The sequence below is a fragment of the Pinus tabuliformis genome, chromosome 2_1 (assembly GCF_031772625.1).
Source record: "Pinus tabuliformis cultivar Carrire ecotype Pingquan chromosome 2_1, CPIR1, whole genome shotgun sequence".
NCBI lineage: Eukaryota > Viridiplantae > Streptophyta > Pinopsida > Pinales > Pinaceae > Pinus > Pinus tabuliformis.
The window spans coordinates 622,950,572-622,967,785 of NC_142299.1; the positions used below are offsets into that span (position 1 = coordinate 622,950,572).

The 17,214-nt window shown below is 39.5% G+C and overlaps 1 protein-coding gene across 2 annotated transcripts in view; it reads right to left on the reverse strand.

Annotated features, from left to right (window-relative positions):
- The window catches only part of LOC149202089 (NADH-ubiquinone oxidoreductase B8 subunit), a 64,218-nt gene extending 47,245 nt beyond the window's left edge, over window positions 1–16,973 (reverse strand). The window contains exons 1-2 of one of the 2 annotated variants that reach the window (XM_089403080.1): window positions 16,756–16,895; window positions 16,364–16,507 (exon numbers count right to left, since the gene is read on the reverse strand). In XM_089403080.1, coding sequence (XP_089259206.1) covers window positions 16,364–16,410 — 47 coding nt within the window. In that variant the 5' untranslated portion in view covers window positions 16,411–16,507; window positions 16,756–16,895. Of the gene's footprint in view, window positions 1–16,363; window positions 16,508–16,755 lie in introns of both variants that reach the window. The other variant, XM_089403079.1, reaches the window with a different exon arrangement.
- Between the last annotated feature and the right edge of the window lie 241 nt (window positions 16,974–17,214).

Consider the following 17,214-nt stretch of genomic DNA (forward strand, 5'->3'; position numbering starts at 1 on the left):
CATAGCTAATCCTTCTAGATATCAGATGTTGATCACTTATCTTATCTTATAGATGCATCTTCCCACGAACTCTTCTTTCATCTTCTTCACATATTGCTTTCCTCATGATCTTCTTTACATGGTTCTTTCAACATAAGAACCATGATTGTCAACCACCTCATATTCCATCAGGTCATATTATGTTGATTTTATCTTATCAATATGTAGAAGAGTTCAACGAAAATTGTCTAGATGCCTTCATTCATCATTCTAATGGAAGAGATCCTTCTTCTTTGATAACGCTCATGAGATAGAGCATTCAACCATGCTATCTATTAAATATAAACATACCTTTTTCCTTTTTTTGGTCATCTAGAATTCCTTCTAGCAGCGTCCTTTTCTTGCTTGAAGATGAAAGTACTTCAAGCAACTCAACACGTTGCACATCTTTGTCATCATACTTTACCAATGGATCCCACACAAGGTGGAATGTGCACTGTTAATGAAGCACTTGCTTTCTCCATAGTAGGGGTGAACCTTCTCATAAAGATTTTCATGATCCTCATTCTACAAATGCTCCTTTCTAATAATGATGATGTATGATGAACTCTTTTATAATTTATCTTGCTATATGACTTTGTCCAACCATATATACTACTATTTCGGTTGTCTTTTCATGCTTTCAAAGAAGATACCATGATCTACTTCCTTTCTATCATGATGACTGCTTTATATAGACTTCAACTTCGGTTATATCATGCTTCTATGATGATGTCATCTCTATCTCAGCTATAATGCATCTTATCATACTTGTTATGTTTTCCATCATGACTACTATCTTCTTATAGAAAAAGTGAAGGAGGTTATTTTAGTCAAAATAAAGGCCTTTCACTTCCTCCTTCTATAACTTCTTCTTCTAAAGTTCTTCCACTTCTTTGGTGATATGGGCTTCATTTTTGTCTTTTCTTTTCTTGTTGTCCTTCTTGAGTTTAGGACAATTGTTAATTTTTGGTATGTTCTATGCTTAGAGCAATTTATTGCAATTTTCACAGTTACCTCAATATCTTTTCCAGATTGCCCCCGGGGCTTTGGATTGACGGTGAATGGGTGCGCTGTTAAGGCACTCCTTGCGATAGGTCACCGGTTCAAATCCCCCGTGGGTACTTAGGTTAGTCTTAACTAGAAAAAAAAAATATATCTTTTCCAGATTAGCAATCACATCAGCATTAAACTAAACTGCAGATAGAACATAAACATAAATCGCAAAAGAAAAGCCAAGACAAGAGGACACAAGATGTGGCACTAGCTACAAACAAACCCCAATGTGGGGAAACCCTTGATCAATTCTTCTTATATGTTCTTCAATAGTTTAGCAAAGAGAGAGAGAGAGAGATAGTACATATACAATAGAAGTCAACACTTTGACTTATCTAAATAAGAGCATAGATCATCTCTAAGAAGATGATACATGAGGTAGTTGAACTCAGTTGAAGACATGCTGCTTCAACTAATTCTCCCAGGTGACCCCATCACCTATCATAGTGTTGCACCTCGTCATCATGTTGCGCCTCACTGTGCTGCACCATGCTGCACCCATCATCACTATGCTGGACCTCATTATTATACTGTTGAACCTTCCTGTACCGCAACATCTTGTTGTACCTTATCATCTTGATGCACTCACCAGTGCTACCTCATTATGTACCTTACTATGCCCATCATTGTACAGCATCATGTGCCATTGTTGCACCATGTTATTGTTGTTGTCCCATTGTGCCTTGCTCCACCAAGCACCATGTCCTTGCTGTCCCATTTGCCATGCTCCACCAAGCATCATATCCTAGATGTTCCATGTGCCATTGTTGCACCATGCTACCACAATTGTCCCATGTGCCATAACTGCATCATGTTGCCCATGTGGTATGTTGAACCATGTTGTCATACAGCATGTATCATGTACTTGCAGCACCATGCTACCACAGTTGTCCCATGTGCCATAGCTGCATCATGTTGCCACACTGTTGTCCCATGTGGTATGTTAAACCATGTTGTCATACAGCATGTCTCATGTGCTTGCAGTTGTCCCATGTTTGTCCAACCTGAACAGGTTCTGGACACACGAGAACGGCACCTGCGTGGCCACATGATCAAGGAAGTCCTCGTCAAATGGAAAGACACCTCTCCGGAAGATGCAACCTGGGAACCAGCCACTATTCTTCAGCGGTTTCCGCAGCTTCAGCCTTGAGGACAAGGCTATTCTTATGGGGGAGGTGGTCATGTTAGGGTCCCACCCTCACCCCCTTATTTATGTAATAGGATCGAGTCATAGTTATAGTTAAGTAAAGAGTCAATAAAGCCCATATTAATAACTACAAGTGGTTAACCCGCATTTAATGAAGGGACCACAGTTAGTTGCAAATGGGCCATGGTGTTAGATAGATGGTATTAATAAGAATCATGGTATTGCATGTACGAATCCTATATAAAGGATAGAGACTCCCCTCGAGGAGCATCGTGTCTTATTTTGTAATCGAGCTCAGCTCTATTGGAGGTTGCCCCCTCGAAGAGGCAAGTGAACATTGCTTTCTGAATAATAAAATACTTGTTGTTATTGCTCATTGTTCTATGTTCTGGGTATATTTCTTCGCATATTTGGTATTCTGGTATCGTCTTGCAAGTTAAGAGCATAACAATCAAAGTCGAAAGGTGTAGATAAGATAAGATTATTTTATTAATGTCCATCAAATGACCACAAAATTAGTTCAATGGGACTATTGAGTGTATATAAATACAAAGAGGAGGTGCAAAAGCGACTTCTAAATAAGGCAAGAAGTAGAAGTGAGAGAAATAAAATGGGATACAACCCTAATCTAACAGGAGAATGGGCAATCCCTAGAGGCAAGCATTGTGAGTTTTGATTTTGCAAAGTTGTCATGTAGCTCAAGGAAATTGAAAGTTGTTCATGTGATAGAAAATGCTTGCAAATCAAAAGAGCATAACAAACTAACCAAACATAATAGAAGGGCAATAAATGCAGAGGTGACCAAGGTTGATAAAAACAACTAGTTTATTCATGAATGTAAATACAAAAAGTGTACAGACCCCAAACAAATTAAATATAAGGATATAAATATAAAGTAACAAAGGTTACAAACACATCTTGACTGTGAATTATTGCAATGCTTGAAAAGTCACCAAATAATAAAATTGCTATGTATGCACAAGTGATGTTCTCTTGTAACTAGGATTAACGAATACAAAGCATCTTGATGCCTCTCCACCTTTCATGCAAGATTATCAACCAAATTGTATACCTCCTCCAAGAAATGCCATCACCATAGTTCCAAGTATTTGTTTTGGGGTTAATCTAAAAGTGTATAAATGTTTTGGGGTGCTTCATGAGATGTGAGGTGCATGGTGTATGGTTAGCCCTTGATTAATCCACGATGGACTTGCACGTTGGAGGTTGCAATATCCCCCGTTGATTGATTGCCCACAAAAGGACTAAGTAGCTTATCCAACCTCGTAGGCTATAGCCATTGATAAAGGGGAAAACCCAATTATTCAATGTTTGGGGCAACATTGGGTAAATTTTGGGGTAGTTGGGGCAAAAAGCCCAAATCAAGGGTTGCACTTGCAACCCCTCACATTTGAGAAAACCCCATGAGGAAACCTATAAATAAAGGAGAGTTGGAATCACTTTTTAGGACGGATTTGGATTAAATATCTTTGTTTTCTTTCAAGTGAGGCTTTGAGGTTTTTAAGACCCCTTTGTTGAAAAATGCAGCAAGAAATTCTCAATTTCATTTTTCCTTGATTAAATTGAGAAAATTCAAATTTCCACATCAGCAAACAGCTTGGATGCAGTTAATTTGTGTGACATGGCTTGTGTCACCCAGTTTACTCAGTAAATTCGAGTTAATGAGCTAGAGTTCAGTTTGCATGTGTTGATTGCTAATTTATAGCAATATAGTTCAGTTAGTTTCAGTTGTACTCAATTAAACTAGTTCCAACATTCAATAGAACTAGTGCATGGTCAATTGAGTAGTGGGACAACAGTCTAACTCAGAGATCATCCAATTAACTGATGCAAGCAACTATATTAGCTCATGCATACAAAGAATTTGAGTTCCCCAGTTGTGGTGGAGATTCCAAGGTAGTGTACAATTAATTATATACTAGATTGAGTGTATAGTTTATTGTATTGGTCAAGTGATCAACCCTAGGGAATTGCGCAATCCATTTTGGAGAAATTCCTAAATAATAGGGGCCTAATTTCTCAAGGAATTGCACAAGAAAATAGGGGCTCAAGCAGAAGCAGAAATTGAGTAAGTTTGGGTCATAGTTTCTTAGTGAGCAGAGAGGTAGGTTATTCACTTGCAGGTTGTGCTCAGTTGAGCAAAGCAATTGTAATACATCTCTATTCATCAAATTAATGCAAGCAAGCATTGGATTTTTAGCAGATTGTTTTCCCCAGGAAAAACTATTGTGTGCATGTGTGTTATTTCTTATTGCATGTCTGAATTTTTTGTTCTATATTGTGAATTAATTTCCGCAGAGCAGTAGAGTAAAATTGTGTCTCTTGATTTAGATTAAAATTTCTTGAGCAGTTGCAATTCTATCACTGTACTTCTACATGGTATCAAAGCAGGATTCACATTAGAGCAGGAATTTTGAAGTTGTTTCTCAGGAGGATCCAATTTGGAGTTTAGTGGAGCAAGATCTCTTCAGAGCTGAGAAGATGGCCTTCAATGGACTAAGGTTAGAGTATACCTTGGAAGGCACCTCTAATTTTGTTGCTTGGAAGGATTGCATGGAGGCGGTATTGGATGAAAATGAATTGCTAGAATACATCAAGACAGATGTTGCGAAACCACAGGCATTTGACGTCCAGAACCTAACTCAGTGGAAGAAAGATGTAAGCTAGAGCCAATAGGATCACCCTGGAGGGTGTGAGAGACCACATAGTCACGAAATTACATGGCAAAGAGACTCCCTTTACTATGTGGAAGACCCTCAATGAGTTAGTCAGAAATAGCAATGAAGCCAAGAAACTTGATCTAATGAACAAATTGAGGATTTAAGACAAAGGGTATGAGGTAGTCTTCAGAGATGGGAAGGCCTGCCTCAAGCATCTTGCTTCATGTCAAATCAAGCAATTTGGTGTCGGGATTGAGAGCATCTACACATTAGACGAAGATACATGCACAGCCTTGAGGAGCAAGGCAAAGATTACAGATGTTGTAGTTGAGAGGGAGCATGATTTAGCTATCAAGATGGAGCCTCAACCAATTGGCAGTTGGGATTCCCAGGAGGATGATGATGAAGAGGACCAGTCAGAGACCTCCAGTAGGAGGAGAGTTCGAGCCAAGTGGGCAGAGGGAGCACATGCAGTTATACCTCTAGGAGTCAAGTGGAGTGATGTAGAGCCCTAGTCCAAGAGTGCAGAAATTTGGGGCAGGGTCCATTGAGCTATTCTCCTCATGGATCATTACCTTGCTACAGGGGCCCACTATATTCAGTGTCAGCCAGATATTGAGGATTGCAAAGGAGTGTTGATAGTAAAGCAGAAGGCTCAGTAGCAGAGTCAACAGCAACACAGTTTTCCCAGTAGACAGTTGCAGACACAATTGATTCAGTGTTTTTTTTATGCTTCTCAGTTGTAGATGTTATGGTAGCAACAGCAATAGTGAAAGGTGTTGCATGCAGTACATTCCACAAGTGCGGGATAGGGGTGGTTGATAATCCCTTTCTTGCTGAGAGGGAGTGTTGAAAAATGAAGCAAGAAATTCTCAATTTGATTTTTCCATGATTATATTGAGAAAATTCGGATTTCCACATCAGCAGACAACTTGGATGCAGTTAACTTGTGTGACATGGCTTTTGTCACACAGTGTACTCAGTAAATTTGAGTTATTGAGTTAGAGTTCAGTTTGCATGTGTTGATTGCTTATTTATAGCAATCCAGTGTAGTTAGTTTCAGTTGTACTTAGTTAAACTAGTTCCAACAGTGAATAGAATTAGTGCATGGTCAATTAAGTAGTGGGACAATAGTGTAACTCAAAGCTCATCCAGTTAACTTATGCATGCAACTAAATTAGCTCATGTATGCAGAGAATTCGAGTTCCCCAGTTGTGGTGGAGATTCTGAGGCAATGCACAATTAATTATATACTAGATTGAGTGTATAGTTTATTATATTGGTCAGGCGATCAACCCTGGGAATTGTGCAATCCATTTTGGAGAAATTCCTAAATAATAGGGGCCTAATTTCTCAAGGAATTGCGCAAGGAAATAGGGGCTCAAGCAGAGGCAGAAATTGATTAAGTCTGGGTCAGAGCTTCTCAGTGAGAAGAGAGATAGGTTATTCACTTGCAGGTTGTGCTCAGTTGAGCAAAGCAATTGTAATACATCTATATTCATCAGATTAATGCAAGCAGGCATTGGGGTTTTTGGTAGATTGTTTTCCCCGGGAAAAACTATTGTGTGCATGTGTGTTATTTCTTATTGCATGTATGAAATTTTTGTTATAAAGTGTGAATTATTTCCGTAGAGCAGTAGAGATAATATGTGTCTCTTGATTTAGATTAAAATTTCCTGAGCAACCGCAATTCTATCACTTATCGTAACAAGCTAGAGTTCACCCTCTCTAATCCTCCTTGACCTCATGCAATTCATCTCCTCTTCTCTTCCTCAACAAGTACAATAAGGTTAATCATCAAACTCTAACTCAAAAGCCTTAGGGATGAAACCCTAACCCTAGACTCCAAGAATGTTGAAGAATTTCCCATGTTTCAAGATAAGAGAGATAAAGTACAATGAAGAATGAACAAGGGAGGGAGAGTGAGACTAGTGCTCCTCCTCCTAAATCCTAACTTGAGAAATATAAAATGTAATCTCTCAAAGCATTGATGATTACAATGACTCTATTGTTCCGCTATTTCTATGAGAAGTGAAGGGAGGTCTACAAGTTGGGTCTAGCCGACTACAAGCAAACTACAAGATGCAAGTAGGTCCGCAAATGTAGAGTGCTCCATCTACAAGTGACACATGTTAAGCTTCAAGCTAATAATAATCCAAAAGCAAGACTGCAAGACAAGAATAATCCTCATTTAAGGTCCAATGCTCCTCCTCCAAGGGCTTAAAATGCTCTAAGTTCTAATGCCTCTCTTAGGCCATGGTCCTTTGGGTCCACTCCAACTACATGATCATTATGACAACCTAGGTATCCCCAAGTCAATTTCAAGACTCCATTCAAAGCGTCCAAGCAAACTAATGCTATTTATTGTTCAACGTCCTCCCTTGGAATACTAAACAATCCTCCTCCAATGCAGGGTGCTCTTTGAGCAAACAACCTCCTTCACGTGGCTAGCACATAGATTGTCACCAAGTTGTCTCCAACGCTCAAGGAAGAATGTCAATCATGCACCCATATGAGGTGTAACAACCAATGAGTAAGCCACCTTTGTAACATCCTAAGGAAATTTTGCCCTTAGGGTTCTACTTTGACTAGGTTTTCCAAATACATTAGAAAGGACTACGTAACAACAATGCACAATTATTCAACAATAGATATCCTTCTATGCATACATAAATATAAAAGTTTCCACGGAAATACAGATCACAACAATTAGGGTTGACTGCCCAATTAAAAATGAATATGACCAACCAATAATCTACCATAGATTTGCACTTGTCACAATTAATAAACTAGTATCCAATTGCCACTATGCTACACAGTCCGATCCAAAGTTACTACACTGAATTACTAACCACTGTGTTGCCCTGAGATGCAGTGCTAGGAGACTGAATCTTCTTCCTGTGGGTAGCTGCAGAGAAACCTCTGCTAGCTGCAGGATTACTTTATGGGTGGCTGCAGGCACCACCAAATGTCCCGAGTTAGCTGCTGTTACATTGTGGGTGGCTGCTTAGGATTTGTCTGTTATGCAGTGGTGACTCGCAACCCTAGAGGACCGAATATCAGGCCGTAGTTTCAAAGAAACGCGGTTCAGACAACCACTGTTCCTACTGTGCCCTCACGGTCTCTCAAAGATAAGCTTGCAGGGTTTCAAAAACTTATCTTAAACTAAGAGTATGTACTTAAGCTTTAACTCTTCTATATATAAAAATATATATGAAGTTTTCAGCTGTCCCAAATTGTCTTATTGCAGATTTGATTTTCAGCTATCATTGTCTTTATGGTTTGGTGGTTTTCAGCCCTTATATGTATTGCCAATTTGACATAAGTTGAGGTTGACATTGCTAAGCATTGAACATTAATATTGAAGACAACATGACACATTTTGCAACCATTCTATCATATTTCAGATCAGCCCTAAGGTTGCAAATACATAGGGACCAGATCAAGAGACCTCCGGGAAAAAAGTAAAATTTATTTAGTTGCATTGAAGCATAAATTTTGGAAAGCTGTATAGCATTCATTATTTTGAGGACTATTAAAACTTGAACAAGCAAGAAATCAACCCCAAGACCTGCTCAAAGAGGGCAGACTTCTCTACAACTGAGCTACATGCCCATTTTATGATGGGCACCCCAACTAGTTTTATATCAAGCAGCGGATACTATTGCCAATTTGACATAAGTTGAGGGTGAAATTGTTAAGCATTGAACATTAATATTGAAGACAACATGACAGATTTTGCAACCATTCTATCACATTTCAGATCAGCCCTAAGGTTGCAAATACATAGGGACTAGATCAAGAAACCTTCGAGAAAAAAGGTAAAATTTATGAAGTTGCATTGAAGCATAAATTTTGGAAATCTGTATAGCATTCATTATTTTGAGGACTATTAAAACTTGAACAAGCAAGAAATCAACCCCAAGACCTGCTCAAAGAGGGCAGACTGCTCTACAACTGAGTTACATCCCCATTTTATGACAGGCACCCTAACTAGTTTTATATCAAGCAGTGGATACTACGTCCAACATGGGTAACACTCACCTTGAGTGTGACTGCATGTGTGTTGGCAATTTTAACAGATGAACCATGGCATTCTCACTGTTCAGCCATTGTAGTTTGAAGTAAATGTTTGATTTCCATTATTTGGAAATTAGGGAATGATACTGATCAAGGGATAATTGAGATCTAAGTTGCAGGAAACACCTAGTTTGGCCACGTCCCAGTACCAAAAACGCCTGAAAATGCTGAAACTAGTACAAAATGCCTTGGAACATTGTTAGCTGTACCATACAACATTTCTAAATCTTGGAATCCCATATAGTACAGCAAACAATGGTTCCAAGCAAGGTTGCGATAATCGTGATCAGGATTAAATTGGAGAGGGTCCGGAAAAAAGAAAAAATCGGCAAAATTTAAAATATATATATATATAAGAAAAAAATATGATTTTTTCCCAAAAAACGTGATTTTCGCAACACTGGTTCCAAGGAATTTCAGCCATTTCCAGTGATGCTTTGGGCACTTTGAAGTTTCCTATCCCACCTAAGTGCCCAAGAGGGCTGTGGGTCCCATAGAAAATATCACCCTGTCTGTGCCAATGATTCTTTAAGACAAAATGAGATGGGGAATTAAACTTCGAGGAGTTTGCCAACTTGATAATTAAGGTAATATTAAATTCTTAGAAGTAAAAGGATAGAAATGGTAAGATAAAGGAGAATGTGTCAACTTTTAGAAGGTGAGATAAAGGTGTTAAGTTTTGTAGCTCGAAAGGTACTTCTAGTCTTGTGTCTTGACTAGAAGGACCTTGATTTGCCTCGTTAGGAGCTTGCATTCAACATGCAAAGTGTGCAAGTGAGTTGCACGCATGTTGATGTGTTGCGTGTGACATGCATGAGATGTGCATGTAAGGCAAGCTAAATTTATGACTTGTACTTGAGTTAAAGTAGAAAAAGCTAAAGATAGGATAGTTAACTAAGGTAATGTCACTTATCTTCAGTTAACTTGACGAGCTAACTGAAGAGCTAATTTTGGCCATCAATCTTAGCTTAGGAAAGTTATAAATTGAGCCTAATGTGAGGTGCTAAGACACAACAACAATAGCACAAGATTGAGAGAGGCTTCTCAATGAGCGTGTGCTGGGTCCAAGAGAGTGCAGAGAGGCTGGTGATGAGTTTTGTAATTTGTATTCTCTCAATTGGGCCATTATCCCAGGACGGGGCCCAAGTAAGTTCTATGATTAATTTGTTAATAAAGAACTATTTGGTCAGAAATTTGTTTATGTGTGTGATTCAAATCACATAATTTTGCTTCTGCTAAATATTCTAGTTAGGAACCTAGTTGCATATTTGTTCAGTATTGCTTGGAATTAAATACCAAGTGTTGGGTTCAATGAAATTCTAACATGGTACCAAAGGCAAAACTTTGAATCGATCTTGAAATTACAGGCCAGGGTTCATATTGGATCTTTGGAAGCAAGTTGGTTGGGATCATATGAACGAAAAAAATGTTAAAACAGTGAGAGTTTTTTTTTAAAGGGGCCAAGAAGAAATTGTTTTACCAGCAATTTATTTTTCGTGCAAAGAAAAAAAAAATATGTAATAAAAAAGGGTCATTTAAAAATAATAATAATGGTAAAGTAGAAAAAGAAAGATAGGCATGGGTGGCCGATAGGCTTGAGCCACCCAACTGCAGGCCACAGCCACCAAACCAAAGCGACAAAGACGATCAACGGACAGCAACCGAGAGTGGCAGGTTAGGGGGGCGTGGAAGTGAGTCAGATTGGGGGCTGCAATGTACCAACAAGCAGCACGATCGGGGAGACAACACTCAAACAGGGCCACAGATGAGTGAGGGGTTGTGATAGCTTTGAGGAGAGGGCGGCAGACATCACCCAATCAACCGACTCAATCGAGGCAAAGTTGTCAAGGTTCAAGTTGTATGACGCTCTATAGATGGTCGACCAGTGCCATTGGACAAACGAAGACGACAAGAACGAGAAAGTTGTGGACAAGTTATTCCAAGAGCTCCGGCCAACAAACGAGGTGCAAGCGACTATGTACGCGATGTTTTGCATGTAGTCGTCCATTGGGTACGACATCATGCACTGGGTCCGCAAGAAGAGGGTGCTCTTAAGGGACTGGTTGGACTTTATAGCTGCCTGGAAAAAGGTGACAACCCATTTGACCAAGAAGGTACAAGAGCACCCAGCAAACTAGCAAGCGCAGCCGTGGAGAAAGCAGTTATCTTTGTAGTTTGAGAAGAGATGGGTCGAAGTTGAGAGTTGATACGATGGTAAGAGTGTCGATGGGGCCCGTAAAGGAGACATCAATTGACGTTAGGCACAAGAGGATCCATCCAGGATGTGGTAGGTTGAGATAGTTGTTGGTTGTGTGCATACAGAGGCAAGGAAAAGAAGGTTCTAGCCGCCACGGGTGGAAAATACATGCCAACAGCCACGCCATGTGAACAAGAGTTGACAACCGCTCAATTAGTCCTCAAGGAAGCAACACAAGCTGAGATAAGGTCTACGCAGCGATAGAATGACAGGACTTGGTCGTAGGTGGAGTGGTATTGGTGTCAACAAAGTGACGCTATGCATAATAAGGACACTGAAGCGTGGTTCGTAGATAGTAAAGCAACCCGGGATGGTTGCAAGGGATCATGCCACGAGCAAGATGCCACACTGGGCATGATAAAAGAAACTGCGAGATGCAGTGGCCAGCAAGAGTTGTTAAGCAGGGGATCTGTCGCAAGGCATGTGATAGTAGTTGCTGGCAGAGCTAGTAGTAGCCAATGGGAATGGTGGAGGTCAGCCCTCAAAGGGAGAGAGGGAGACCATACTAATCAGGGGATTGGCAGCAGAACTCATGGGTGTCTCAAAGGACCGAGATAGACCCACAGCCATGCTAGTAGGACTTAGCACAAGATCGTGGCTAGTGGACAGTAGAGCGTCTAGCCATAGGACAAGAATGAGGTTAGTGTTCCGTAGTGTTTCAGAAATAGACTCAGACTGCCATGTGAGTTATGGAGCTAGCACCACGCATGCAGTGAAGGGGGTTGGATGTGTCAAATTCCCGCTAGAGTCGAGAGGATTTCTGGAGGTGACAAGGATGTTATTTGTTCCAGGGTTAATGGTACAGATGCTCTCAATGTCAGCCTTGGAGAATGTTGTATATAGAATTTTGTTCCAAATGGACAGGTGCTTATATACTTAGAGGGAGCGACCTTAGATGCAGTTGTAGTGCTTGGCATCAAACAAGGGCAATCATACAGGTTGTTGGGACAACCTATGGGTATATCTGAGGGGATATTGGTTATAGGATCAATGTCAGTTGCTAAGAGGAGCAAGGAGCGAGGAAGAGTGATTCTTCACGAACAGTCAAGAGCCTCGATTGGTATGATATGACATTGTTAGACGCTTAGGAGCAGGATCCTATGAGCATGGTTGGAAGGAACTAGTCTTGATTAGATTCTAAACTAGGTAGCAGGGAAGTCTTCTCGTTCAGAGGGAGCTACTACAACAGCAGATAACATGGTGGTGTTGGAGACAGATCTAGGTGGAGGAGGTTCTTCCAGAAGTACCTCCCTCACTAAGACAGAGTGTTCAGTTTTGTAGCTCAAAGGTACTTCTAGTCTTGTGTCTTGACTAGAAGGACCTTAATTTGCATCGTTAGGAGGTTGCATTCGACATGCAGAGTATGCAAATGAGTTGCACACATATTAATATGTTGCGTATGACATGCATGAGAAGTGCATGTAAGGCGAGCTAAATTTATGATTTGTACTTGAGTTAAAGTAGAGAAAACTAAAGATAGGATAGTTAACTAAAGTGATGTCACTAATCTTCATTTAACATGACGAGCTCGCCAATCTTAGCTTAGGAAAGTTATAAACTTAGCATGCATGAGAAGTGCATGTAAGGTGAGCTAAATTTATGATTTGTACTTGAGTTAAAGTAGAGAAAACTAAAGATAGGATAGTTAACTAAAATAATGTCACTAATCTTCATTTAACATGACAAGCTAATTTTGGTCGTCAATCTTAGCTTAGGAAAGTTATAAACTTAGCCTAATGTGGGTGCTTAGACACAACAGCCGCAGCACAAGATTGAGAGAGGCTTCTCGGTGAAAGTGTGTTGGGTCCGAGAGAGAGCAAAGATGGTGATCAGTTTTGTAATTTGTATTTTCTTAGTTGGGCCATTATCACAAGATGACAGTGCAAGTAAGTTTTGTGATTAATTTATTAATAAAGAATTGTTGATTGGGCAGAAATTTGTTTATGTATGTGATTCAAATGATGTAATTTTGCTTCCGCTAAATATTCTAGTTAGGAATCTAGCTGTGTATTTGTTTCGTATTTAATTGTTTGGAATTAAATAACGCACGTTGGGTTCGGAGAAATTCTAACAAAAGAAGAATGTGTCAACTTTTAAAAGGTAAGATAGAGGAGAATGTGTCAACTTTTACTTAAATTTTTAACATTACCATTAATTGTTTCAAGATGTTTGAGAGTGGTTCCAAGTTCCAACCTCATCATAATTCATATGGAGTAGGGTTGCGAGGGAGTGCCCCCCTGCACCCACTCCCGAAGCGTGCTCTAAACAGAAGCGCATAGAGAGTGCGCTCTTGAATAGCTCCCATTTGGGAGCGATTTTTAGGAGCGCACTCCCACCAAAATATATTCACTCCCTAGTCGCTCTCGCAAAAAAAAATTCACTCCCTCTCTAGTGCTTTCAAAGGGGATTAAGATTCTCAACCATAGCAATGGTAATTGTTCAATTCTTAAAGTAAAAGTGGCATTTCCTTTATCTTTCATTTTCATCCTTTTACTTAAATTTTTAACATTACCATGAAATGACTCAAGATGTTTCAGAGTGGTTTTGGCCTTATTGGATTTCATATGAAGAAACTAGAAATTTAGAAATCATTCAAAATCCAACAAACTTAATGGTTTTCAAGATTTCAAGATTTAGGGGATTGCAATGTTTCCAATTGATTCTATCATGTGTGAAGGTATGAGATTGGCATTTGATCAAGAGCATGAAACCCTTTAAGTACCTCGATGTTGGTGTCATTAATTGTTGAACTTAGTTGATAATGGTGGTATTGCTTGTTGAGCTCCTCTACCATGGCCTTAACTAAAATGTACCCTTCACTCAAAGGAAAATAATTGGTTAGGCATGTTAAAGCTTTTTCTACCATATTATAAGGTTCAGGAGATGAACCCTTCACTCAAACCAAAATCATTGGTTAGGCATGTTAAACTTTTTCAATTTCTACCATATTATAAGGTTGAGCAATCCAAGTCTAGAGACTTTGGGCTAGATGATGTTTATGTAGCTCTTGCTGATGATCTCATTTCTAGTAGTGCTGAATCAATGATGAGTTTCATGAGTGATCATGTTGATTACTGATTTGTAGTTTTGATGTCTAGTTTTGCTACTACGACTAAGGTTGCAAAGGATTTTGAGGAGTCCATAGACTTTGAGCTAGAGGATGTTTATGTAGCTCATGTTGATGATCCCATGTAGTGGGATCCCATGTTGATGATTCCATGTCTACTATATGATTGATGTTATATGGTTTAATCCATGTTTTTATGCTTTTTATAACTAGTTCATCATTCTACATGCTTTCGTTGACATATATATATATAGTTCGCTCTTAACTTGCTCCTAACCCAAAAGCTTTTGAAAATCATCACTTCCCGCTCCAGCTTCCAAGCACCCTTGATATGGAGAAAGTAGAATCTCATATCCCATTCATAATTTAATAGAATTAAGAATTTTCAGGATTTCAGGGTTAGCAAGATTGTAGCATTTCCATTGGATTCTATGATGTATGAGGGTATGGGATTGGTATAGTCAAGACCACCAAGCCATGGAATTTTGCATCATGTAATCATCTCTGAGAGTTGATATAGACATGGGTATCCTAAAATGCCATTTATGTGTATCGTCTAAAATGTTAACATAGACATGGGTCTCTTTCTAAAATGTCCTTAGTGTAAAGGAAGCTCTTAGGAAAGCATACGAGAAGATAGTTTTCAAAGCCAAATTGACAAAAGAGCACATCAATGGGAAGAATTCACAGCCTCCATGGAAGATAAAAAGGAAGATCCATTGGATCCAACAAGCTTGCACGTGTTTTGATGAATGGGAATTTAAACATGTTAGAAAGACAGCAAATAAATAAATTGTTGATTCACAAATCAAGCAATTATAATGAAAACATCATAATCATGTCATGACCCATTTCCACATCAGAGAAAAGGAATTAGAAGGAAAAGTTATTGGACTTAACAAGCTTAGGAAGGATCCATTCTCCTTCTTGTCACTTCAGAACTTAATGAGGAGAAACATCCTTGCATTCTCCTCCTGTCACTTCAGCATTTATTGAGGAGCAACATCCTTGCATTCTCCCAGCTGTCACTTCAGCACTTAATAATAAGTAACATGGGTATAGGTGCCCTAATTTGTGCATGCTTCCCAAATTATTACCACGGGAATTTAAAGTCACCGTGATACTTTCGTTGAAGAGGCAAAGACACCGGAGACTTCAGTTGCCATGATTTGGAGAAATGGCAAGAGGACGCTTGAGAAGAGGCTGAAGGTTGGCACCCTACAGCTGCAAATCAATTGATGAGCAGTCTGTGAACCATAATATTACTACTCTTGGAGAGGAAGTTATGTCTAAGCAGAATGAAAGGCCCAGTGAACCAGAAAAGAGCCCCAGCTTTTACATAGCAGGTGCGATAACCAGGAATGGTATTCCAATTTTATGGCCAACAAAAGCATTGTGATTCCTAATGAGGACCCGAACTCCTCGAACTCAAAGAAGCCAAAATCTTGAAGAAATCACAAAATACAAATTCTACAATAAAATTGTCAGATTCCGGAAAGAAGCTAGGAGATAGGGACGAACTTTAAACTTGTCCGATGTCTGAGTTTGAGAAACGATGCATCTCTTTGCTGGAACAACTCTGTTCGTTTGTTGCAGGCTCGAGGATGGAAAAGGAGAACATAGAGGTTGCTGCCTTCAAGAAAAGGACGGTATATTGTTTAGAGAAGATAATGCACGAAATGCTGCAAAGACTACTATCAACCTTATTGAGGAAGAAATCCCGAACCCAATAGCAGACGGAAATGGCAAGCGGCCCGATATTGTCTAGTTGACCAGCCCAAAGGAACCACCAGGAAGATAAATTATGTGATAGTGATGGTTTTGATTTACTCTGAATCCTGTCAAACTTTTTCTGTTCTGTCAAGGTTGCCTCTGTTTTATTTATATGTATATAATAACATGTGGAAAGGAGCAATGGTCTCTGCGCCGATGTTGTACTCGACTAGCTATGAAGAATGTGATGGAACTCTCTTACAAAGAGTCTGATATATAACTAAAAAACGAATCATCTTTGCTGATTAAAAAAGAGAAACAGGTGGATAATAAAAAATAGGGATTACCCAATGGTTGTTGGTCGAAATGTGAAGATATTGGCTTGTTGCCCCATCCACTGCGGCTCCCATCTAGGGGAGATGCACTCAATTCCAGTGCAGCAATTGGGGCCAATTGCATGTCCTGGGCAACTTTGATAGAACAATCACGCCCTGTTGTGGGAACTTGGTTAAATGTAAGTTTGACCTTTCCTAGATGGTTAAACCTTTATGGGTGGCTGGATCCGAAATGGATCACCTGAAAAAGGATTCATAATGCTGCTGATTTGAGGGTAAACCCCAGGAATAATGCTTCTGGACTGTCATTCATTGGCATTTAGGGATTTCTAAACTGGTATAGATGGGATTCTATGAACTGTAATTCATGGTGTTGGAAAAGAAGAAACGATGAAAAAAGGTACCTGGTAGAGGCACTCGATGGCGAGGTTTGACAAAGATGAATGCGGAGCTCCTTCAGATATCGGGACAACTGTGCTCTCCACGCCATTTTCCTACGCCGATATTATTACTGTTATCGCCTCTGCCTTCCCTTGCTTTGTGAACGATCCAGGCCGCTGTGTGTCGTTTGCACCTAATCACTGATATCAATCAGAATGCGCATTGAGCATACCCGCTCGGTTAACCCTTTTTTAACGTAATAGTAATTTAATTGCACTTACCTTTCAAAGTGTTAAAAGCATTGTTATATTGTAAATACAGTGAATACATTCATTTTATAAATGTGGTTACCCGCGATTGATGTGAAAATATAAATTCTATGAATAGGAGACTTGAAACTAACCGTTTATAGGTTAAGTGAGATTTCTTGACGTGTTAATGGTGCTGGTAATAAGTGGTTAGACCTTGAAATGGAAGGCATA